This window comes from Lampetra fluviatilis, chromosome 4 (assembly GCF_964198595.1).
Source record: "Lampetra fluviatilis chromosome 4, kcLamFluv1.1, whole genome shotgun sequence".
Taxonomy (NCBI): domain Eukaryota; kingdom Metazoa; phylum Chordata; class Hyperoartia; order Petromyzontiformes; family Petromyzontidae; genus Lampetra; species Lampetra fluviatilis.
Window position 1 is genome coordinate 18,242,474 of NC_136278.1, and position 24,860 is coordinate 18,267,333.

Consider the following 24,860-nt stretch of genomic DNA (forward strand, 5'->3'; position numbering starts at 1 on the left):
GGTGGCCGCACGGCCACAATCCTAGCGAGCAGCGGTAGAGTAGGCCGTGATGCGGTGAAGCAGCGTGCGTCCGTACCTGACGTTCTCGTGCCGGTACATGTACATGGTGTTGAACTGCTGCTGCTCCTTCAACTTCTTGTCCTTCTTCATGTCCTTGAGCATCTCGTCAGCGATGTGCTTGGGCAGGATGGACAGGAGCAGCTTCTCCTGCGGCAAGGGCACAAGTGTTGCAAACCGGCATAAGCGTCGCCTCCATCGGTCAAGAAAAATCACCACCACCATGATCACCATAATATTGCTACGAGCACCGGTGTGGCATAGGGTGCTTGGCACGGGTGCCCGGTGCAAGCGATGGCACACGATTGGCACTTGCAGCGGTTCATATCGGGGGCAAGGCTCACCGACGGAGCGCTCGCGAGGGGCGAACCACATCCCCGTCTCTTTCTGCTCTCAAGCGTGAACCGCCTGATGGGCCTTCGTGCAGGCCGCAGTGACGGCAGCCAGGCTGGACGAGGTCCCGCGTGACGCGGGGACATGCTCGGGGGACGAGACACGGGGACACACTCGGGGGACGAGACGCGGGAACACGCTCGGGGGACGAGACGCGGGACACCCTCGGGGGACGAGGCTCGGGGGAAGAGACATGGGGACGAGACGCGGGGACGAGACGCGGGGGACGAGACGCGGGGGACGAGACGCGGGGACACGCTCGGGGGACGAGACGCGGGGACACGCTCGGGGGACGAGACGCGGGGACACGCTCGGGGGACGAGACGCGGGGACACGCTCGGGGGACGAGGCTCGGGGGACGAGACGCGGGGACACGCTCGGGGGACGAGACATGGGGACACGCTCGGGGGACGAGACGCGGGGACACGTTCGGGGGATGATACATGGGGACACGCTCGGGGGACGATACATGGGGACACGCTCGGGGGACGAGACATGGGGACACGCTCGGGGGACGAGACGCGGGGACACGCTCGGGGGACGAGACATGGGGATACGCTCGGGGGACGAGACATGGGGACACGCTCGGGGGACGAGACGCGGGGACACGCTCGGGGGACGAGACATGGGGACACGCTCGGGGGACGAGACGCGGGGACATGCTCGGGGGACGATACATGGGGACACGCTCGGGGGACGAGACATGGGGACACGCTCGGGGGACGAGGCTCGGGGACACGCTCGGGGGACGAGACATGGGGACACGCTCGGGGGAGGAGACGCGGGGACACGCTCGGGGGACGAGGCTCGGGGGATGAGACATGGGGACACGCTCGGGGGACGAGACACGGGGACACGCTCGGGGGACGAGGCTCGGGGGACGAGACATGGGGACACGCTCGGGGGACGAGGCTCGGGGGACGAGACATGGGGACACGCTCGGGGGACGAGACGCGGGGGACGAGACGCGGGGACACGCTCGGGGAACGAGACGTGGGGACACGCTCTGGGGACGAGACGCGGGGACACGCTCTGGGGACGAGATGCGGGGACACGCTCTGGGGACGAGACGCGGGGACACGCTCGGGGGACGAGATGCGGGGACACGCTCGGTGGATGAGACATGGGGACACGCTCGGTGGACGAGACATGGGGACACGCTCGGGGGACGAGGCTCGGGGGACGAGACGCGGGGACATGCTCGGGGGACGAGACATGGGGACACGCTCGGGGGACGAGACGCGGGGACACGCTCGGGGGACGATACATGGGGACACGCTCGGGGGACGATACATGGGGACACGCTCGGGGGACGAGACATGGGGACACGCTCGGGGGACGATACATGGGGACACGCTCGGGGGACGAGACATGGGGACACGCTCGGGGGAGGAGACGCGGGGACACGCTCGGGGGAGGAGACGCGGGGACACGCTCGGGGGACGAGACGTGGGGACACGCTCGCGAGCTTCGCAGTGTTCCACAGCACGGCTCCGCTGGCGGCTCCAAATAATTTTATCTCCCCTAGTAAATAGGATCGCGAAGAGTCTCCCCTGAAATTTGAAATTGCCACCTTCAACAATGTTGAGTGTTTAATGGTACAAAATAATTTACAAAGTCTTTGCAAGAAAAAGATTTCCAAAATGCAAACGTACCGAGCAGAAATCTCCGCCCGTTTGGGATGCGCATCGAGAGTCCCACACAGCGTTACGTCCCCGGCTGGAGTTCGGTGGCCCGAGCTCATTGCAGCCACGGGGCTGGCAACCCAGAACGTGCGTACTCGCCCGGCACACCACACCCAGGATACCTCTCGCTCTACTGGCCGTGGCTGCGTCTTGTCACACGTCAATGCTGTAGCCAACCGGCAGGAACCCACAAAATGTGCGAATGAGAAATTGAGCCTTGGGTTTTGTTGACTGAACGTAATGCACAACCAGCGGGAGCACTGTGTTCAGTGAACGAATGAGCAGCGTGAATGAGCGGATGCGACAACGCCACCGGCCAACTCACAAACGGCTCGCACGTTTGCGTACACACACACGCATACACGAGCACACACAAGACAAAGATCCCCTGTGTAGCCTTTTAGCAGACTGCTGGGGAAAGTGCTGTTAGCGAGTAGCACCTATGAAGGCCGACACGGCACACGAGGGCGTGGGTGGCCAACACCACGCCCGGCCGTCTTTGTATCCCCAGTGGCGATGTTTACACATCGCACCAGGTACTCATTTGAGTGGGAATCTAATGGTTCAAATAATCTTCACTGGTGAGGCCATGAGCGGGAATCAAACTCATGTCCCCGAGTTAATAGCACAGCCTGCTAAACGCTACACAATTGCAAAAATAATACAAAGATCCCCCGAAAAGACTGTAGGGCAAGTGCTGTTAGCGAGCACCTATAAAGGCCAGCACGGCACACGAGGGGGTGGGTGGCCAACACCACGCCCGGCCGCTTTTGTCTCCCTCATAGCGATGTTTACACATCGCATCAGGTATTCATTTGAGGCTGAGTCGACCTAGGGGAGGCCCACGACCGGTTAAAATAATCGTCACTGGTGTTGGCCGTGAGCGGAAATCGAACTCGGGTCGCCGGGTTCGCAGCGCAGCGCGCTAACCACTACACTACCGCTCCCCACACACTATTGCTCACACACAGACGGACAAACGCCTAAACAACACGAGGCGTTTCGGGGCACTACATCTCACAGCTACAGCCACACTGACGCACGCGCACACACAGCCACATGTTTAACCCCGGCGTGGCCGCCGAACGAGCACGGTGTTGCACATTCCTCCACAAGAACCCCATTTCCTGCCGATGCTTCTGCACAACATCAAAACCCACGGGTGTGTGTGCAGACACAGAAGGCGCCCTTCCCCCTCCGGCTTCATCACATGAGACCGAACGCTAACGAGGATCTCGTGCAAATCCATCCAGCGGCCTGGCTTGGCCGGTGTCAAGAGATGTTCCAAGCGTCGTGCTCCACTCGTGACGCAGGCCAAGGGTGGAGCTACCCGAGTAGTGAGCGGGGCTATAGGGCAAGGTTGAGGGGCTACCTGGGTAGTGAGAGGGGCTACCTAAGTAGGGGGCGGGGCTACCTAAGTAGGGGGCGGGGCTACTGGCGTAATAGGCAGGGCTACCCGAATAGTGGGTGGGGCTAACTGAGTAGCGGTAGGTGGCCAATCACAAGGCAACTACTTCTCTTCAATAAAATCTGGATTAAACAAAAAAAGACACCCCAACCCCCTCTGTCGCCTGACCACGTTGGCTGCAGAGCCAAAATCTTTGCTTCCAGGCGGCGATCGTTGACATTTCAAACTAAACTTTTTTTTTTATTTTAACAGGCAAGGCCCCATTGAGCAAAATAGTAGCTCTTGTTCAGAAGCAACCTGGCTTACACAAACGATAGCCCAACCAAGTGGCTTACCATCCCGCGAAAATGTAAAGCGGCCAAAGCCTCAACGCGTCATGTTGATTATTCATGTGGAGGGGAAAACCAGAAGACACGGAGAAAAAGTCCACGTTACTATGGGGAGAGAACACGCAAACTCCAAATATACAGCAGGCGTCATCACAGGCTTGGGATCGAACCCACAACCTTCTGTACACCAGGCGAGGTAGCCCCATGGTGGAGCCAATAAGGATGTCAAACGCCGAGTTTGTAACAAAGCAGGCACTAAGTGCCGAGGCAACATCACTGCACTGTACTACGCCAAGGCCTCGTTGAGCGAAAATACCACGAACCTCGAGTTAGGGCTTAACCGTCTTAACGCCGATACGGGGGCCCTGGTAAGCAGGGCAGTGGCGTTCAGAATAAGCACCTCCTCATTCGAGACAAACATCTTCGCACCCCTGGCTTTGGGCATTCCTCCTCGACGCCGCCAATGTCAACCATCAACCGCATCGAGAACATCACCACCAGGCCCATGCGCAACGCATCTTGAATGGACAATTAACGGCGCGAGGGACAGGAGTTCGAACGTGGTCGCGCAACCCAAACTATGGAGCCGCACAGCGAACGCCACTGCAGTCTGGAGGCGGAAGAGACATAATCCCTCTCTGCTGAAGCTCGAGAAGCTCCCTGCACAACATTGCTGCCATGGCACCTGAGAAACTGAATGCCCCTCAGATGCTCAGAGAAAACCACGCATGCACACACGCGTGTCAAAGCGCGTGTGTAGGTGTGATGCGAGCGCGCACTTGTGTGCGTGCATGTGTCGTCGAGGTGAGTGATAGTGTAGCGGTTAGCGCACCGCGCTACGAACCCGGCGGCCCCAGTTCGATTCCCGCTCACGGTCAACACAGGTGTCGATTATGTGGACCGGTCCTGGGCCTCCCCTAGGTCGACTCAGCCTCAAATGAGTACCTGGTGCGGTGCGTAGTAAACATCGGCACTGGGGAGACAAAGGCGGTTGGGCGTGGTGCTGGCCACCCGCCCCTTCGTGTGCCGTGCCAGCCTTAATAGGTGCCCGCAAACAGCACGTGCCCCGACAGTCTGTTCAGGCTACATGGGGGATCTTTGTCTTTGTTTGCGCAGGCGAGACGCGCGCCATCGCCCTCGCGGCGGCCTCTGCGCCCGGCGGTCCCCGGCCGCCCATTATGCGGTCGCTTTGTCCGCGGTGGCGCTCCCTCGCCACGCAGTTGCCCCCCTCCCCCCCTCCCAAGCCGATTAACGCCGCGGGCCATCGGGGGTCTTAATTGGGACGTCGGGAGGAGGCTGCGTCGCTAATTGATTGCTTTGCTCCACCGTGGGCCGCGCGTGCCGCTGGGACCACTTCAGATTCACTGACGAAACCGCTGCTGCTGCTATTGGTGCGTCTGTGATTGTTGGACACAGCGCGAGCGAGCAGAAATTTAAACGGTCTGGGGGGTGGGGGAGTTATCTTAATAATTCTTATTTTTTGTCAACAGGGGGAAAACTAAAATTTAGATTTAAGCCCGGTGGACATTTCTGAGGAAAGTTGTGGGTTTTGTAGGCTTGTTAATTTATTCATTCATTAAAATCTCGCGTGATCCCTCAAAGGTGGAACGCCTCTCGTTTGCACGAGCATCCACAACACAAAATGGACAGGCAGCGACGCAGACAAAGATCTCCCGTGTCGCCGCCACAGCGAGTTCGGGGCGAGCAGCACCTGGCAGGGCGGCACGGCACACGAAGAGGGTGAGTGTGGCCAGCACCACGCCGGTCGCCTTTATCTCCCCAGTGCCGATGTTTACTACGCACAGCACCAGGCACTCATTTGAGGCTGAGTCGACCTAGGGGAGGCCCAGGACCGGTTCACATAATCGGCACCGGTGTTGACCGTGAGCGGGAATCGAACTGGGGTCGCCGGGTTCGTAGCGCAGCGCAAAACCCGCTATGCGATCACTCCCCACACACACACGCGCATACACACACGCATGTCAGAGTTCCCAAGGCCTAGAGTTCTACGTTAAAGTGTCTCTGTCAAATGATCTCTGAGACGGATGTGCCCACCTCCATATGGGGGCCTAATCCAGCGACGGAGACTGCACATTCCTATGGCAAGAACCGTTATGATCCACAGGACAATTATTCAACTGCCCACAAACATTCACGTGAATCTGACCGTCACACATCTGACTGTCAACCGATTAGGCGCCCACCACCAGTGCGGCATTTACGCCTCACGGGGGGTAAAGGGGGCCAACCTTCCGCAGCTGCTCGCACATCCGACCCCGTTCCCGTCCGCGTCTCATGGCCCCGACCGTCAGCGGGACGGGGCAAGCAGCGTCACCGCCATGTCGACCTCGGGTCAGATCGCAAGCACCACAGAGCCAGCCGAGAGGGCCCTGGGAGCGCGACGGTGGCATAGGCCGGCGAGCGGGGTGGGGGGCGCGGTGGGGACGATGGCGCCGTCGCCGGGAGACGTGACCGATATCTCCAAGCACCGGCGGTGCCGACGACGAATCGCGCCGGGCGCGATCGAACCCCTCGTAGCTCGCCAGCTCGGCAGGGTCTGGGCGCTCTGGCGATTGTTCGGTGAGTGGCAGGCGTCGTGGCGGCCATGAGGCCACTGGGTGGCGCCACAGCAATGGGTGCAGTCCAAAGGTAGGTTGGGTCCCGGCTCGCCGAACTTAGCCTCAGGAATTGGATCCATCTCTGCTGAGATTTGAGTGTCATATCGTATTTTTTGGGGGGGGGGGGGCTGTCTCCAGTTCCTCTTCGGTTTTCCTTCGACTTGCAACTCATCACAAATTGAATTGGCCAAACATCTCAAATGCAGGACCCCTCCTCAAAATATGGTGTCAAGACTCGGCCCTTCCCGCAGGATTCATCGTCAGTGATATTTATTTTTTATACGTTTACATTGTGCGGCATTGGAACGAGCCGTCACGAGCACACGGCGAGCGGGAGAGACGAGGCGAGCGGGAAACACGGAGAGTGTGAGTGTGAAAGCAAGGAGGAGGAGTCGCGGGTGCAGAATGAACGGGAGCACGAGCAGGGGCGCTGTGGAGGAGGAAGAGAGGGATGGGGGGGGGCAGCCACAGACGACAGCGAGCGTGGTGAGCTATAAATAGCCTGGGGGCAGGCGGCCACCGCCTGCACCGAGCCAGCCCACAGCGCTCCCCCAGCCCACAGCGCTCCCACAGCGCTCCCCCAGCCCACAGCGCTCCACCCCCACTGCCCCCCCTCTCCACCCCCACTGCTCCCCCCCTCTCCACCCCCACTGCCCCCCCCCTCTCCACCCCCACTGCCCCCCCTCTCCACCCCCACTGCCCCTCCCCTCTCCACCCCCACTGCCCCCCCCCTCTCCACCCCCACTGCCTCCCCCCTCTCCAACCCCACTGCCCCCCCCTCTCCACCCCCACTGCCCCCCCTCTCCACCCCCACTGCCTCCCCCTCTCCACCCCCACTGCCCCCCCCCCTCTCCACCCCCACTGCCCACCCCCTCTCCTCCCCCACTGCCCCTCCCCTCTCCTCCCCCACTGCCCCTCCCCTCTCCACCCCCACTGCCCCTCCCCTCTCCACCCCCACTGCCCCTCCCCTCTCCACCCCACTGCCCCCCCCTCTCCACCCCCACTGCCCCCCCTCCTCCACCCCCACTGCCCCCCCTCTCCACCCCCACTGCCCCTCCCCTCTCCACCCCACTGCCCCCCCCTCTCCACCCCCACTGCCCCTCCCCTCTCCACCCCCACTGCCCCCCCCCTCTCCACCCCCACTGCTCCCCCCCCTTTCCACCCCCACTGCCCCCCCCTCTCCACCCCCACTGCCCCCCCCTCTCCACCCCACTGCCCCCCCCTCTCCACCCCACTGCCCCCCCCTCTCCACCCCCACTGCTCCCCCCCTCTCCACCCCACTGCCCCCCCCTCTCCACCCCCACTGCCCCTCTCCACCCCCACTGCCCCCCCCCTCTCCACCCCCACTGCTCCCCCCCCTTTCCACCCCCACTGCCCCCCCCTCTCCACCCCCACTGCCCCTCCCCTCTCCACCCCCACTGCCCATCCCCTCTCCACCCCACTGCCCCCCCCCCTCTCCACCCCCACTGCTCCCCCCCCTTTCCACCCTCACTGCCCCCCCCCCTCTCCACCCCCACTGCCCCCCCCTCTCCACCCCCACTGCCCCTCCCCTCTCCACCCCACTGCCCCCCCCTCTCCACCCCCACTGCCCCCCCCTCTCCACCCCACTGCTCCCCCCTCTCCACCCCCACTGCCGCCCCCTCTCCACCCCACTGCCCCTCCCCTCTCCACCCCCACTGCCCCCCCCTCTCCACCCCCACTGCCCCCCCCTCTCCACCCCCCTGCTCCCCCCTCTCCACCCCACTGCTCCCCCCTCTCCACCCCCACTGCCCCCCCCCTCTCCACCCCACTGCCCCTCCCCTCTCCACCCCACTGCCCCCCCCTCTCCACCCCCACTGCCCCCCCTCTCCAACCCCCCTCTCCACCCCCACTGCTCCCCCCTCTCCACCCCCACTGCCGCCCCCCCTCTCCACCCCACTGCCCCTCCCCTCTCCACCCCCACTGCCCCCCCCCCTCTCCACCCCCACTGCTCCCCCTCTCCACCCCACTGCCCCTCCCCTCTCCACCCCCACTGCCCCCCCCTCTCCACCCCCACTGCTCCCCCTCTCCACCCCCCTGCTCCCCCCTCTCCACCCCACTGCCCCTTCCCACCCCCACTGCTCCCCCTCTCCACCCCCCTGCTCCCCCCTCTCCACCCCCACTGCTCCCCCTCTCCACCCCCACTGCCCCCCCCACTCCACCCCCCTGCTCCCCCACTCCACCCCCACTGCCCCCCCACTCCACCCCCACTGACCCCCCTCTCCACCCCCACTGCTCCCCCTCTCCACCCCCCTGCTCCCCCCTCTCCACCCCCACTGCTCCCCCTCTCCACCCCCACTGCCCCCCCCCACTCCACCCCCCTGCTCCCCCACTCCACCCCCACTGCCCCCCCTCTCCACCCCCACTTTTCCTCCCTCTCCATTACCAAACCACGCCCGTCCCATCCGCCACGAGGAGTGCAGTAAGAGGGGGCCGTGGCGAGAGGGAGACGAGTGGGGGAGGCCTCGTCTCAGAGTTCTCGCAGCACTGCGAGCCAACAGCGGAGAACAACAGTGGGCAGCGGTGGGGAGAGGAGGGCAGTTGCCACTTATAAATGTCGCTGCTTGACTCGGCACCGTGACTGAGACCGCACCGAGACTCTGCTCCCTCCCCTGCCTCCAGAAAAACAATTCCTAATCAATTTCAAGACCTTCAACATTCTCCGCGCACTCACCCCCCTGTCTAGATCTCCCCTCTCGTCCCCACTCTATTCTCCCCTCCACGCTCCCCCTCCGCTCCAGCTAGCGAGGCTCTCCTTGGAAGTCTCCCCAAGTCACGCGTCGCTCGCCAAGAGGAGGGTCGTGCATTCTCCCCTCAAAGGGCCCTTTTAGTCGGCAGCGCAAGAGCAATCGGTCATTGGAGTGCGACCACTGTGCAGGGCTAATCCTCTATACACTGGCCGAGTAAGAAACGCAGCATTTCCCTCCTGGTGCATCATGGGAGGCGGCTTATGCTTTTGGCCCAAGGGGACGCCCAAACAGGAGATGGAGCGATGCAATCGGGGCGCATGCGAGAGCCAGATAAGATTGTGGGCGCACATGCGAGGCCGCTGTGGCCACCGCGTGAGGGTTGCGAGACGCCAGCGCTGGGGACGGACGGACGGACAGACGGCAGACCGAGCGAGCGAGCGCCATGACACCATGAGGGCTCCAAGGTCGTCTGGGGGACCAGACGACCTGGACCACCTCGCTTGATATGCAGGGGGACGCCTGTATATTTGGAGTTGGCATGTTCTCCCTGTTGTTGCGTGGATTTTTCTCCGAGTCCTCCGGTTTTTCCCTCCACATTTAGAATCAACATCACGCGTTTAGAGTATTCGGCTGCTATACATTTCCACACGATGATAAAACACTTCTTTGAGCTTTCACTTGTGGCCAGGTCGCTTCTGAAAAATAGATACTTAGCTCAGTGGGCTGTACCTGGGAAAAGAAAAAATAGTTCATAGCTTTAAAAATAGTAGTTCTTTAGTCTCCAGGCGGCCGAGTGATTTTGAGGTGCGAACACACCCCGAGCCGGCACCGCCGCGGTCCTGGGTTCGAGTCCGTGTTTGAGGCGCCGGTGATTTAAGTGGCTACCCGAGCATGAAGAGTCGGGCATCTTGGCCTCATCGTAAAGAATCCCCGCATTGCGTGAACTTTGTCTCTGCGCTTACATCGTGGCTACATTTCCAGCTCTGACACTTAAAAGTAGCGGTTTTACTGTCGTAAGGCGACCGATGCTCTCAGTGGCTGCCAGCAAAGCGCTGCACTCCCCGTCCACCCCCTCCTCCACTGCGTGGGACAGTGGAAATCCAAAGGCATCTCGGATGTAGCTCTGTGATATCCACTTCAGTGGACTGTCTCGATAATCACTGATCCCGAGAGAGACTCGAGTGGCTTCTTGACCTCGTGACGCCAAAAACACAAGAGGGATTAAATTGGGGGGGGAATATAAATAAAAAGTAAAAAAATTTAAGTAATATTAAACAGGTTGTGCTCATCGCTACTTCGCAGAGGAGACGATGGCTCTCTAATGGTGAAGCTCCCACCTTGCTGCCCGAACGATGATCTCCCCTGCAGGCCCCGCAGCCAGTGATGAACATTCAAAATTACTCTGGCAGGAGCCGGCCTATTTACATGGTAACCGGTTTCCCACAACGCGGTTTCGCCGTTTATTTTTGTTATCGACCATCGTAAGATGATCAACGTCATTCAGACATTCGTCCGTTCACTCGTGACACACAGCCAGCGAAGGACCGTGCGACCTGTTGCGACAGCGTTCACTTGAAGTGCTCTTGGGTGCCATGCACCGGCATCTGCGGTGATCCCTCGAGCTGCGGACATTGCGTGAAGAAAGGCAACCTTTGGGATTGCACTGAACGACGGGCAGAGGAGAAGTGAGAGAGGGCTCCAGAAGCGGCCGTCAACGGCTCGGAGGGGGCGGTCGACGGGGCGGGTGGACTCGCAATCGAGGAGGACGTCCGGCGCAGAGATGGAGCAGTGGAAACTGCCGCGGCCCTCGTCCAGCAGCGGCTCGACCACGGCCGCCGGTCGCTCGTCGGGAACAGCGGAACTCGTCGGAGGGTTCCCCCGGTCGCCGGACGGGACGCACGCGGTGTCCCGCCCGGTGGACCCCTTGGAACCGCAGCCGGCGTTCCCCTCCTCGTCCCACAATCTGCCATCTGCGCCTTTCCTGTTTAGCGAACGCGGCGGGGCCTGCCCTTTGTTAATTCGATTTGTTTGTCTACGTTTCGTATTTTATCCGTTTCAATCGGGGGGGGGGGGGCGGGGGGGGGGGATGCGGAGGTGGTGGGTTGGGAGAGGGGGGAGGCCTTGTGGAAATATATTTTTCCAACGCTGTAAAATGGCTGGGCAAACAGCGTCACGAGGGCGGCTTCCCTGGGCGGCACACGACCCAGAACTCATCACCCACTCTATAGCCCAGACCCAGAACTCATCACCCACTCTATAGCTCAGACCCAGAACTCATCACCCACTCTATAGCCTAGACCCAGAACTCATCACCCACTCTATAGCCCAGACCCAGAACTCATCACCCACTCTATAGCCCAGACCCAGAACTCATCACCCACTCTATAGCCCAGACCCAGAATTCATCACCCACTCTATAGTCCAGACCCAGAACTCATCACCCACTCTATAGCCCAGACCCAGAACTCATCACCCACTCTATAGCCCAGATCCAGAACTCATCACCCACTCTATAGCCCAGACCCAGAACTCATCACCCACTCTATAGCCCAGACCCAGAACTCATCACCCACTCTATAGCCCAGGCCCAGAACTCATCACCCACTCTATAGCCCAGACCCAGAACTCATCACCCACTCTATAGCCCAGACCCAGAACTCATCACCCACTCTATAGCCCAGACCCAGAACTTATCACCCACTCTATAGCCCAGACCCAGAACTCATCACCCACTCTATAGCCCAGACCCAGAATTCATCACCCACTCTATAGCCCAGACCCAGAGGGTGGGGAGGGGCTGGGTGGGGAGGGTGGGGCTGGGGGTGGTGTGGGAGGGGTGGGGCTGGGTGGAGAGGGGCTGGTTACCCCGTGGTGCCCTTATAAACCTACTCGTGCCGGCTTGCGCACGCCCTTATAGTCGGGCATATTTGCGGAATACACCACGCTGCCGTTGACCCTGGCCATTGACCGAGCAACCCAACGTTCCTACCAGCTCCCTCCGCAGGAATGTGTTTTTTACGTGATCAATCCCATAAAACCTTTGTTGTGAATAATATCGGTCGCGAAAGCCTGCGTGTTAAAACTGCCTTCCGCCAGCCGCCCTTGCTGTCGACTCCCTGCCTTTGTTCATGGTCAGCCTCGAGACCTTCCCCTTCTGCTGTGTTCCACTGCCGCTCTCTCTCTCTCTACAAAATCATAATTCCCACCGTTTTGGTTAGGCTCTCTCGCCGCTACATGAATCCACACTGCACTGCACCGCATGGTAGAGAGCGCCGATGAGACAGTGGCTAAATCACGTGGACAGCTTTATGCTGGATTCAGAATGGAACCTAATGAATAAATATTCGTAAAAAAAATGTACCCCCTACTACAGCGTTTTAAACATCGCTCTCAACCAAACACGGCGCTCGCAAGCGGCCGCTCTCTTTGCGACGAGGGAGTTTAGCTGCGGCCGCAAAGGCCGCAGCTAAACTCCCGCTGCTACTGTCGCCGTCCCCGCCGCAGCCATCGCAACGTGGCGCGCTATCGCCCACGACGATCGCCCGCAGTGGCGGGGATCGTGTTAGCGGCACCGCCGCCGCTTCCCCTCCCTCCACCGCCACCGCCCGAGCGTCTCGGACGCTGCCACCTGGCAGCAGCCCCGCGGCGGCGTCGCTTACCCCCCACCCGCCTCCCCGCCCCCCATCTGGAGCGACGGTGCGGTGGTGCGCCCAGAGACCAATCGGCGCGTCGCGGGCGACGATGCGGGGGAGCCGCCATGGTCGGAAAGAGACTCGAGCCACGGCGGGAGAGTTGCAAGAGTTCAAATTCTGGCCGAAGAAAATCGATTCTCCCCCCATCCCCGACTGATCAGACCCGGAGAGTGGGGCCCAGGCAGCTGGCTGCTCAAACAAATGTCGCCTGTTCAGAAGGCCGACTGTGATCACGATTGTGGATGGAGAGATCCCTGCGTGCGCATTTCTTCTTCCGTTCGTAATCCACTGCTGCCTCGAAGGCCTCCCCGTACCACATCGGCCGTCGGGGTTGTTTGACCATACTTCACCATGCTGGCCGGCGTAAGTTGGCGATGGGGGGGGGGGGGGGGGGCGCGGGACTGGTGCAGGTCCCAACCAAGGACTCCGCTAGCGCCGGGCAGATTCGGTGCAGTGCTTTCAGTTCTGCATCCGTGGCTCCACCGCACCCACATTAATTACTATCAGCCAAAATTCACCAATTATTGAATAATTGTCTCATACAGTACTGTCCCAAGCGCTTGGTGGCACAGTGGCAAGCACACTGCACTAACGACCTACCAAGCTGAGATTGATACCTGTCCCCAGGGGTGGTTTGAATTGGTCCTGGGGTAAACACCCCCTCTCCCCACTTCACGTTTTACTCCACGTTTTTTAATTATAAAACTAAACTATTTTTATGTTGCCAGGTATAGCTCAGCTATATCTCCATATAGCTGAGCTATATGGAGATCTTTTTCAGAAGCGACCTGGCCATCACAAATGATAGTTCAATGACGTGGCTTATCACATGGAGTCCATTCTAAATGTGCAAGCGAAATAACCGTAAGACCCAGATACAATTCCAAGCGACCACGAGGAGAGAGACACGCAAACTCCAAATGTACAGCAGGTGTCAGGGTCCGGATCTAACCCACGACCTCCTCCAGACCAGGCGAGGGAGTTAACATCTCGCCACTGCAGCGCCCAAATTTCAAATGCGTTCACACAAAGCGACGCTCCACTGAGCGCCGTCTTCGTGATCCGCCAGGATCTCATCGTCCGTGTTTACACTTCGCGTTTCCTTCGCTTGAAATAGCGATGGGAACGCCGCGCCGAGACCGATTTCAGTTCCAAAACGCCGGAAGGGGCGGGTGACTCATACCGTTTGAAGCAGCCTCGGAAAAAAAACACTCAACGTCTGCCCTTGGTTAAAAACGCCAGCAAGCGATTCCCGCACGGGGCGGCGCAGAAAGTAGGTTGCCCTCCCTGTGCCAAGCACGGCTCGTAAGTGGCTGCTCTGCTCGCTACGCCGCTGTGCCCGCTCTCTACCCTCGCGCCGACAACCTCACGCACCACGCCGCTCACGGCGAGCCCCTTCCCCTCGACGGCAACGTCTCAGGATAGGAGAGAAGCGCCCGCGAGGTGTACGTGCGCCCCCCGCCTGCGCCCCCCCACCCCCTTCCCCGCCCGCCACCCGCCTCACCTGCTGTCGACTCTGCTCCTCCAGGTTAAGCTTCACCTCCAGCGACTGCCGCGCCTCCAGGAAGGCCTTGCGGTGTTTGCGGTCGGCCATGAAGTAGGAGATGATGCCCACGATGATGGCGCACATGTAAATGGCGACGTTCGCCAGCAGCTGTGGGTGGGGGCGGGATGGGGGGGGGGAAGACACGGGGGGGAGGTCAGGCTCTGTGTCTCACTGCAAGAGAAAAGATCAGCTCACCGTTTGATTCCTTCTCATTGTGTTCGCTTAATGTACGTCTTTCGCACTGTAGCCAACCGTGCTAACACAAGTGGGGCATGGGATGGTCATGGCTATCGATGGGATCGTGCCCTCGCCTGGTATTCAGGAGGTTGTGGGTTCGATCCCGACCCTGATGCCTGCTGTATATTTGGAGTTTGCGTCTCTCTCTCTCTCACCGTGGAGATGTTAACTACCTCACCTGGTATGCAGGAGGTCGTGGGTTCGATCCCGACCCTGATGCCTGCTGTATATTTGGAGTTTGTGTGTCTCTCTCTCTCCCCGTGGAGATGTTAACTACCTCGCCTGGTATGAAGGAGGTCGTGGGTTCGAACCTGACCCTGATGCCTGCTGTATATTTGGAGTTTGCGTGTCTCTCTCTCCCCGTGCCCGCGCAAACTCCAAATTTAGAATCAACATCACGTGTTTAGAGCCTTTGGCGGCCCAGGTGGCGCCCCGCGAGGACACGGGGAGGGGGGGGGATTGGGGTGGTTATGGGAGCTCAAGCATCTACAGCCCAATACCACCATCACCATCATCACTACCACCACCACCATCATCACTACCACCAGCACCACAAAGATCCACCCCCCCGCCCCGTGTGGCCTTCAACAGATTGTTAGGGCAAGTGCTGTTAGCGAGCATCTACAACCACAATCATGGTGAGAAGGTATAGGATAGGCGAGAGGTTGTATATAGGTCAGAGGTGATAGGTAGGCGACAGGGTAGGGGTAGGTGACATGGTAGGGGTAGGCGACAGGGTAGGGGTAGGTGACAGGGTAGGGGTAGGTGACATGGTAGGGGTAGGTGACAGGGTAGGGGTAGGTGACATGGTAGGGGTAGGTGACATGGTAGGGGTAGGTGACAGGGTGGGGGTAGGTGACAGGGTGGGGGTAGGTGGCAGGGTAGGGGTAGGTGACATGGTAGGGGTAGGTGACATGGTAGGGGTAGGTGACATGGTAGGGGTAGGTGACAGGGTAGGGGTAGGTGACATGGTATGGGTAGGTGACAGGGTAGGGGTAGGTGCTGGTGAGGCCTTTAAGTTGCCGTGCTATTTATTTGTTTCCAAGTTTGGCTAAATTAATCCTTTTATGAATTTCGCCGGATTCCTCCAGGGCGAGTCCCGGAATATTAACAGGACGGTGAGGACACCTTGATCACGGGTAACAGTGTCCGCGGAACCCTGCGTGTGAAACGTGCCAAAGTGTCGTTAATCTCGAGCCATCTCCACGAGAGTTCATCATGACACCAGCGGAGAGGGACAGACCCCGCCAGGGCGAACGGATTGCCGCTTCCATCGCTTACATGGATGGCGTTGCAAGTCCTGCACTGCTCCTTGAGCAACAGCGTCAGCCATACGCTCAGCCCATTTCATTTCGACGCATTCTCTACCGGAGCTGTCGCGCTCCCCGTGTTAGGGACAGACGGACAGAGAGACAGACGGACGGAGAGACAAACGGATAGAGAGACAGACGGATAGAGAGACAAACGGACAGAGAGACAGATGGACAGAGAACAGACGGACAAAGAGACAGACGGACAGAGAGACAGACGGATAGAGAGACAGACGGACAGAGAGTCAGATTGATAGACAAACAGAGAGCCAGACCTACGGGGTCCGGCCGAGGGCCGCGAGGTCCGGCCAAGGGCCGCCGAGGGCCGTGAGGTCCGACCGCGACCGCCCCCGCAGAGTAAACAGGAAGCCGGCGCGGGCGGCCCCGAGACCCCCGGCCCAACTTTAATTTTAGTTTGCGTGTGACGCGGGACATTCGGCGGCGGAATGTTCTCTCGGAACAATAAGAGGCGGGCGCGCTTGTTTGTTTCACGTTCGGAGAAGGGGGGGGACGGTGGAAAAAAAAAATTAATCAAATCGCGAAGTCGCACAATGCGGGGGGCTGCGGGGGAAAAAAAATAACCAGCGGCTCTGCGCGCGAGTTCATTGTGCGGGACAATGGGCGCCGAAGGAATTCCTTCGCGGATTGTTTCGCGTTTTCGATGCGACAGATTCTAGCGGAAGGGATTCGCCACCAAACCGCTGGGGCTCAATGGGAACTTGGAGCGGGCGGAGGGAGGGAGGGGCTCCGGGGGTCACGGTGCAGACCCTGCAGCAGCAGCAGCAGTGGGGAGGCGGAATGCGCTCGCACGGCGCGGCCGGTGCCGAGTGCCAGCAAGCGGAGCGAACGCTCAGGGCACCCGGAGTCGCGACCCGGGGTGAACCGAACATCCCGCTCGGATCGGAGCCCCAATCAACATTCAGCCGCGACGTCACCTCTCCGGCCGGCACAGAATCCCGCGCCTCTCTCGACCGCATCGAAGAATCAGAATCACATACTCTTTGGTTCTTTCGGTAAAGTCACGTAGGTAGAAACTAAAATAAATCACGACGTTTCCGGCGCAACACAAGCGTCTGTCATCAGGTGGGAAAGCACGGTCTGCTGCTGAGGCAGACTGTTTTAAAAGGTTTGAAATAGGTGTTGCGCCTGAAACGTCGTGATTTATATTATTTAATTTCATACCTACGTGACTTTACCGAAAGAACCAAAAAGTATGAATTCCTGCAGTCACGGAAGCCTCGAGTCAATCAGAATCACCTTCTTTGTAATGGAGCAATCCGATGAGCTACAAAGCTCTTGTCCACAGACGTCCGGGGTACTGCCCTCAGGCCTGCAGCGCTCCTCCCGTCTCACTGCACCTTCGCCCGATTAGCAGCACGGTTGGCTACGTACGAAGTTCAACATGCAGACACCGCACACGCATGCGCCTCTCCCATCCCCCAGTGCGGACGGCTCGGCCGACCGCACCGGAGCCCGCGCGCCACTGGCGAGGCCCAAAACGTCAAACCGCCGCGGTCTGGGCCTGTGCCACGCGTGGTGGAGTCGCGTGGCGAGTTGGGTCGCCCGGCGGTTTCGCGTGGGGGCCGCGCTATGCTCCAGCAGGGGCAAGCGTCTGAGGAAACGCGCGTTTAAGAGTGTTTTGGCTGCTATTGTGAATGGGAAACTTGATAAGCCACTTTGCTGAGCCGCCATTTTCAGCCAGGTCACTTCTGAAAAAGAGCTGCAAAAAATAAACACGAACCATCACGTGACCTTTGATCATCCTAGCAGCGGCTTTTGGCTGGCCGTCGAACAAAGGCGATGACCGCATCACTTTCAGATGTGCTTCTGCGGCCGTCTGGAACGCTCTTCCGTCCGATATTAGGAAGCCACTGGAGCTATGCACCTTTAAATCACGGAGATTGAAAACTAATTTCTTTAGAACTGTCCTTCCCCCACACCTCCGGCTACGTACGGCGTGAAAGAAGTTCAACATACATGCATAAAAAGCTTTCAATTGTTTAGTTTAGGCTCCGATACGGCAGGAGTGGCAAGCGATCTCGGTCGGGACGGCGCTAGCTGGGGCAACCACCATGCAGCACAGGTACTACAGGCTGCTGTGGGGCAATGCTGCGGCCGCAAATATTTATTTTGGAGAAAACCTCAAGGCCCATTTCAATGACGAGCCCTCTGCTCATGCACAACTGCCGGGGGGCTCGGTGACTCTACCAAGGCCACTGCGAACCTCCCCCGAGCCTCCTTAAGGGCGTTATTAATAAATATACAAACAAGACGCAAGCGAGAAGACGATGCTGGTGACGCACGCCGCTGCCACCTGTCATGACGACAAAGGGGCGAGCGGCGCTTGCTCCTGCGGGGCCCGATGGGCACCCTGGCCCGCGTCCACGCCGAAAAGGGGGGGGGGGGGGTAAACGACGGCGATTTGCATTTGCACGCATCTCCCACAGCACCACGTAATGGGCGCCGGTTTCCCTGTGTCGCCAGCGGCGGTGCCAGCGGCGGCAGCGATGCCAGCGGTGGCGGCGCCAGCGGCGGCACTGACAGGAGCGGCAGTGCCGCCAGCGGTGGCGTCAGCAGCGGCGGCAGCAGCAGGAGTAGCGGCGCGTTCACTGCCAAAGCCGCCTCTCTCTTGCACGGCGCACGCCGTGTTTCGAACCGATCTCTTTTAACCCACTTTCCAGCTTGGCCCGTGAGCCACAGGGGGTGCTGGATGTGGCTGCGTGTGCCACCACTAGTGGCACCACGGCCAGCATCCGCTCTGCTGGACGCCTCTTCGCAGTGCGGGAACGTTTCACCTCGCGGTCGCGTTTCCAAAACGAGATTCTCTGTCAAACGTGGCCACAGCGCCCTCGTTGAACAACAGCTTGCTCATAAAAGAGCTACCGCGGTGACCTTGCTATCGTAACATGTTTGTGGTCTGGAGATAAAACGCTTCAAGGAAATCATTATTAGCATTGGTCACCCATGGGTGGTACCATTAAGCCACAATGGTGAAAACAAATAAGGTTGGCTGCTTTTTCATCTGTCCATCCCGACCGTCTGTCCGTTGGCTGGCGGATTCAATGGGAAGTCTGGACGTCTGAAACGGACGTTCCGAAATCACGGGAATCAAGGTCACCGCAACTCGGACGGCGAGTGGCACCGAGCCGAGCTTCGAGCGCTTGGCTTGGGGGCCGGCCTGAAGACCGCCCAAGAGAGGCCACGATCGACGAGGCAGCCCGCGCTCTCCGCATCTGGAACGCGTTCGAGGTTAACGCAGAGGTCCTCCCCCCCCCTCTCCGAGGCAATTCCACCAACAAACGACGTCCATAACCCTGCACCCCCCCCCCCAACCTCGCGGCCGCCATCTGCTCCGTGGGCGCAGCGCAAGGAACCTGAAACGTCTGGAGAGGGCCCAGACGCACCGGGGACGGGCGGGCAACCACCGCCCCGCGCGTGCCACGTTGGCTCGTGACTCCGCGGCACCGAGGGTCGCGCGACCGGCGCGGTGGGCCAAATCTTCTGATGGGCGTTTTTTTTTGTTTGTTTGTTTTTTGTTGTGCGTGGAACAAGAGTCACCGAGATGATCGGCGGCAGTTGCGCCGCGTCGGCCTGGTCACGCCACCGTTTGCCGCTCGTAAACTTACGCCCACGCCCTCCACCCCACCTCCCCCAGATGTGCGTCCTCGACAGAATGTAAACACGCGCGCGATTATTTTGTCGTCGCGGCGAGTCCGGGGCACCGTGAATAAACATGGACGGATGTTCGGGAGACGCGCGGCGGAAATGTGGGGTAGACTCGCGAACGCGTCCTCGTGACCCTGCGAGAATCGCGAAGCGTGCACACCACGAGCGAGCCCCCCCCCTCCACCTGCACCCCCCCGCCACGCACGGTGGTGAGGTCCGGGAAATTTTGCAAGCGGGCACGAGCGTGGGGGGGGGGGGTGGTGGCGGTGGTTGGGGGCAATTGGTGAATATACATGTGTATATATCATTTAGTAAGGAATGCGAGCGCACAGCCTAATGGTCAATTCATCTTGTGTCGTAATCAGTGCAGTGTTGATGCGGTGTTGACGCGGTGTTATATGGCCCGTGAGCACCGGACGTTGGTCAAGTGGCAGTGGCGGCAGGCTGAGGCGGTCCGTTGAAACGGCAGCTCAGACCGAGGTGGCCGTGCTGCCCACAGGGGCCCTTGTTGCCCGCTGCGGCAGGAGACCGAGCTCCTGGGTTGTGGGCCCCTGCAGCTGCGAGTGAACCTACAGTTTTTCATGGTTTCTTTTTCATGATTTATTGTTATTTTTTGTCATGGTTTATTTTCTCGACATGTTCGAGCTCTGCGCATAGGCACCAAAGGTGTCCAAACGTCAAGTGGCCTGCAACAAATGGCACGGCTAAAGTTGTGATCGGTCAGAGATGACTATGTGGGATCAATCTCCTCCTCCTCCTGCGTGCGGTACGTCGCAGCGACAAGCAACCGATTTTTCTGCACAGCGATGCCGTCAAGGTTCCTTGGCGTCGCGACAGAGGTGCCGTCCGGTGCTCCCAGTGCTTGAACATGAGCTCCGCCGATCGTGCCGCCCCGATGGGGGGGGGGGGAGGCAGGCTCAATAACTGCGTCCTTCCGAGTGTGGGTCAGGAGCCACCACTGGCGCAGCCGCGCCGTCGCTCCTGCGGCGGCGTGGCGGAGCGGCTCCCCGGGCGGCCTCCACGTGGGGAACCGCGTGGGAGCCACGTGGGCGACCTGGCCACGTGGCGAGCACGGGGTCGGGGCCCTGGGGTACGGCCGGGAGGGTTTTGCTACTCGTATGCAGTAATCCCAAATTTTCAATCCCTGGTCAGGGTTCAACTCGCCTCATTTGTCCGGCTTCCGAAAGAATGTCTTCTGCAGAGTTCTGGGAAGCCACCGGTAGCTGTCTATCGGTCACACCAGTAATGTGCAATTATTACCACTCACCGAAGGCAACCGGAGAAGGTCCAGGGGGCGCTGCAGTGCGGACTCTGCTGCTGCTTGATGCGAGCGAGCCGGTGTGCCAGCGAGCACGATGCAACCTCGGCCGGCCCCCCCCCCTCCCTGTGCGCGCGCCACGGTGAACGAGCGAGCAACACGACGCGCCGACGGTTTTACTTTTTCTCCCAAAAATAAGCGCAGGGCCTGAGAATTCGCAGAGCCCCGGAATCCGGGCCGCCCCCGTGGGACCCGCTCAACGTTAATAATGATAACAACCTCGCGCGCCGCATTTGTTTACCCCCATTCTCACGGCACGCGGCGGCCGGGGGGAAGGGCCGACGAGGCCTGGCCGCAGCGTCGCCAGGGGGTGCGTGGTTGGAATCCGGCGGGCCGCCCTGGTTATTACCGTCGTGCGAGGTGTGCGAACCATAATGGTTCTCGACGGGGTCACGCATTAAGGGGGGAGAAGGGTCGGGATCAATCAATCCCCGCCACCACCCACCCCCTTTCAGACCCCAGAAGAGACAAGACACTGAACGTTGTTTTAACGAACGGAGGGGGCCTGTTTACAAAGCTTGACAGTCCGGGACTGCCCACCCCCACTCTCACCCCCAGCCCCGCCACCCCCACCCCATTGGAAAGTTTCTAAATCCGCCTCTGGTTCAGAATGGGGGCCAGTGGCTCAGTGCAGGCCACAGAACTTGTGGCTCGCGTGATAACGCATGATAACGCGTGATAACACGTGATAACGCCCGAACAAGAAGTGCTTTCCGGAGCTCAGCCCCGCGCAGCTCCGGCTGAAACTGATCCCCTGCTCATTGTGCGACTTTCATGTTGCATCTCAGTCGGTTGCAATCCCAATCCCAGGGTAAAATGTAAAACAGATATCAGAACAAATATAAACAAATATTGATATCGCAGTGCTGGAGGGGAGGGGTGTCTACCAGAGGTCATACTCGGGAGTTCGTCAGCTGTCATCGACCTGTGGAAAATTCTGGCTCATGCCACGGCAATGTGGAATTTCCACCACTGGATCAGATGACCATGGTCCACGGTCACTGAGCAGGGAAACTATTTGGCGTTTTCCACGACTATCTAAAGGATGGAAGGGAGCGGTGGTGCACCGGTTAGCGCAGCGAAACTGCACTACGAACCCGGCAACCCGAGTTTGATCTCCCCCCCAACCCCCCTCCTCGTCACCAACCCACAATAACCGGCGCGGTGAAGTATGGTCAGACAAACCCGTTGACCGACGTGGCCTAAGACGAGGCCTTCCATCCACCAGTGACTTCACAGACGGGCTGTGAATCATCATTATCGAAAACTTAAACCGATTGCAATCTTGCGAGGTCGCTGCTCGGTGGTGCAGTTCGGACGTAGCACAAACTAACGGGGGCATTTCTTTGCCAGGAGGAAACGACAGCCTTGGCCCACGCGGTGAGCATCAAGGGCAGAGGATTTAGATTTTTCCTCTCGCGCAGCGATGAACATGGCGCGCCGCGGGGCGGTCGCGGTGGTGGCAATGGTAGGGGCCGCAGTGGAGGTTGCGGTGATGGTGGTGGTGGCATCGGTGGTGGTGTCTGTGGTGGTGGTGGCGGTGGTGATGCTGGGGGCCGTGGTAGAGGTGGCAGTGGTGGTGGTGATGGCGGTGGTAGTCGCTGTGGTGGTGTTGGTAGTGGCGATAGTGGTGGTGCTGGTGGCGGTGTTGGCGGCGGCGGTGGTGGTGGTGGCGATGGTGGCGGTAGTGGTGGTGATTGTGGCAGTAGTAGTGAAGTTGGTGGTGTTGGTAGTGACGATAGTGGTGGTGCTGGTGGCGGTGTTCGACATCACTCCTCGAACGGCCTACGTCAAGAAACTCGGAGCGCGCCGACCACGTCAGATCCCGAAGGCCAAGGGTGATTGAAGCCTGGAGGGCGCTCGGGTGGGTGGACCGTGCGCGCACGGCACGTGTTGCAGGTCGCGGGGCTACGCTGCGTGCACTAGAACCTATCGTACCACACTCGCGAGCTGCCAGGCATTCGCTCCCCCGCCTTCCCTGAACCCGCACCGAACAGCGTGGTGAAGTACGGTCACGTAACCCCCACCCCCTCCACGGCAAGCACGACTCGGCCCATCATCCCTCGTGGGACGATCCAGCGAGTGAAGTGGCTGTCCCTTGCAACGGGAGACGAGCACGGCACCCGAGACGATTCCCGCGCCGCACCGCCACGCAACCCCCTCCGTGGTTCGTCGCCGATCCCGGCGCCGCCGGGGCCACCGCATCCCCGAGCGCTGACATCCGTGTGCGCTCGCGGCTCCGCGATGTCCCACCGCCCCCCCAGCCGCCTCCCCCCCTCCCATCAACCCACCCTAATTGACCGCCTAATGAACTCCTCGGGCGCAGGTAATTACGGGCGGCGGCGGCGTGGCTGCGGTCATTTGGAGTCCCTCTGGGTGCACACCTCTGCCTGAAGACCACCCCCCCCACCCACACCTCCTGCTCCTCCACGCAGCTGCAGTGGGGAATGCTTCCTTCTCGCCCACCCCGCCCCTCCTTCCTCCGTGACACGGGACACAATGTGTCTATTGGCCAATGTCACTTCTCGAAATAGCCACCAAGGTGATATTCGTCAAGTTATAAAAAAAGAAAAAGACCCGCTCAACCCCCGCGGGACATACAGCCCATTCACACGCGCGCGCGCGCACACACACCGGACACACACACACACACACGGATACACACAAACGGGATACATACACACGGGATACAACACAATAACACACGGGATATACACACGAGACACACACACACGAGATACAACAAACACACACACGGGATTCACACACACGGGACACACACACTGGACACACAAACACACACACACGGGATACACACACACACACGGGACACACACACACGGGAGAGACACACACAAGGGACACACACACACGGGAGAGACACACACGCACACACGGGACACACACACACGGGACACACACGGGACACACACACACGGGACACACACACACACACGGGACACACGGGACACACACACACGGGACACATACACACACGGGACACACACACGAGACACACACACACACGGGATACACACACACACACACACGGGATACACACACACACGGGACACACACACGGGACACACACACACACGGGATACACACACACACACGGGATACACACACACACACGGGACACACACACGACACACACACACACGAGACACACACACACGGGATACACACACGGGACACACACACGGGCGCGAACTCTGCGGTGCTGGAGACATTCCCCCGTTCACAATGCAAAGCGTCCGTGGAAAAGTCAAAGCGGTGACCCTGGCTGGGGGCATTGCTCACGACCCATTGCCAGTGGTGCGTACTCCACATTCCCAGGGCGGGAGCCAGTCTCTTTGAAAGACTACTACAATTTGTATCCCTTGTTTGTAAAGACAGCCTCCTCCACCCTTGCTGCGTTTGTATATCTGCAATCCAACCGACCACCACCATAGGAATGTTCAAGCGAGACACGATATGGAAATGTTTTGGTGGCCAGGGCCCCACGGCCACCAAAGGGGAGTGGGGGGGGGCGCTCGCCAGGCGGCCGCTAACTTGCCGAGGGCCGAAGCCTGCATCCCGGGCCCTCAAAGAGTCGTTGGCGACGAAGGCTCGGCGCTCCCGACGCGGCCATTACGAAGTCCGCGTAGCCGCCAGGCCCTCCTGGCCACCCCCCACCCCCGGCCCTCACCCGCGCCTTGATAAGAGCACCCGTGGGGAGCATCGCAGACTAATCGTGTCAGCGCCATGACACCGTTCGGAGAGAATATTGAGGGCAGGCAGGACGTTTTCCACATCCGCGTTTTTCCCCTCCGCCGAGTTCGAGCTCTCGGTGCACATCGCGGTTGATCAATGCCATTGGTGTTAATTCCCGGCCGGTTGATGCATCTGCC

The 24,860-nt window shown here is 60.0% G+C and overlaps 1 protein-coding gene across 5 annotated transcripts in view; it reads right to left on the bottom strand.

Annotated features, from left to right (window-relative positions):
- The window catches only part of ADCY3 (adenylate cyclase 3), an 89,874-nt gene that overhangs the window by 50,885 nt on the left and 14,129 nt on the right, over positions 1-24,860 (bottom strand). For 4 of the 5 annotated variants that reach the window (XM_078855711.1, XM_078855710.1, XM_078855708.1 and 1 more), the window contains exons 4-5: positions 14,395-14,544; positions 77-207 (exon numbers count right to left, since the gene is read on the bottom strand). In XM_078855711.1, the coding sequence (XP_078711837.1) occupies positions 77-207; positions 14,395-14,544 (281 nt within the window). The remainder of the gene's footprint in view (positions 1-76; positions 208-14,394; positions 14,545-24,860) is intronic. The other variant, XM_078855712.1, reaches the window with a different exon arrangement.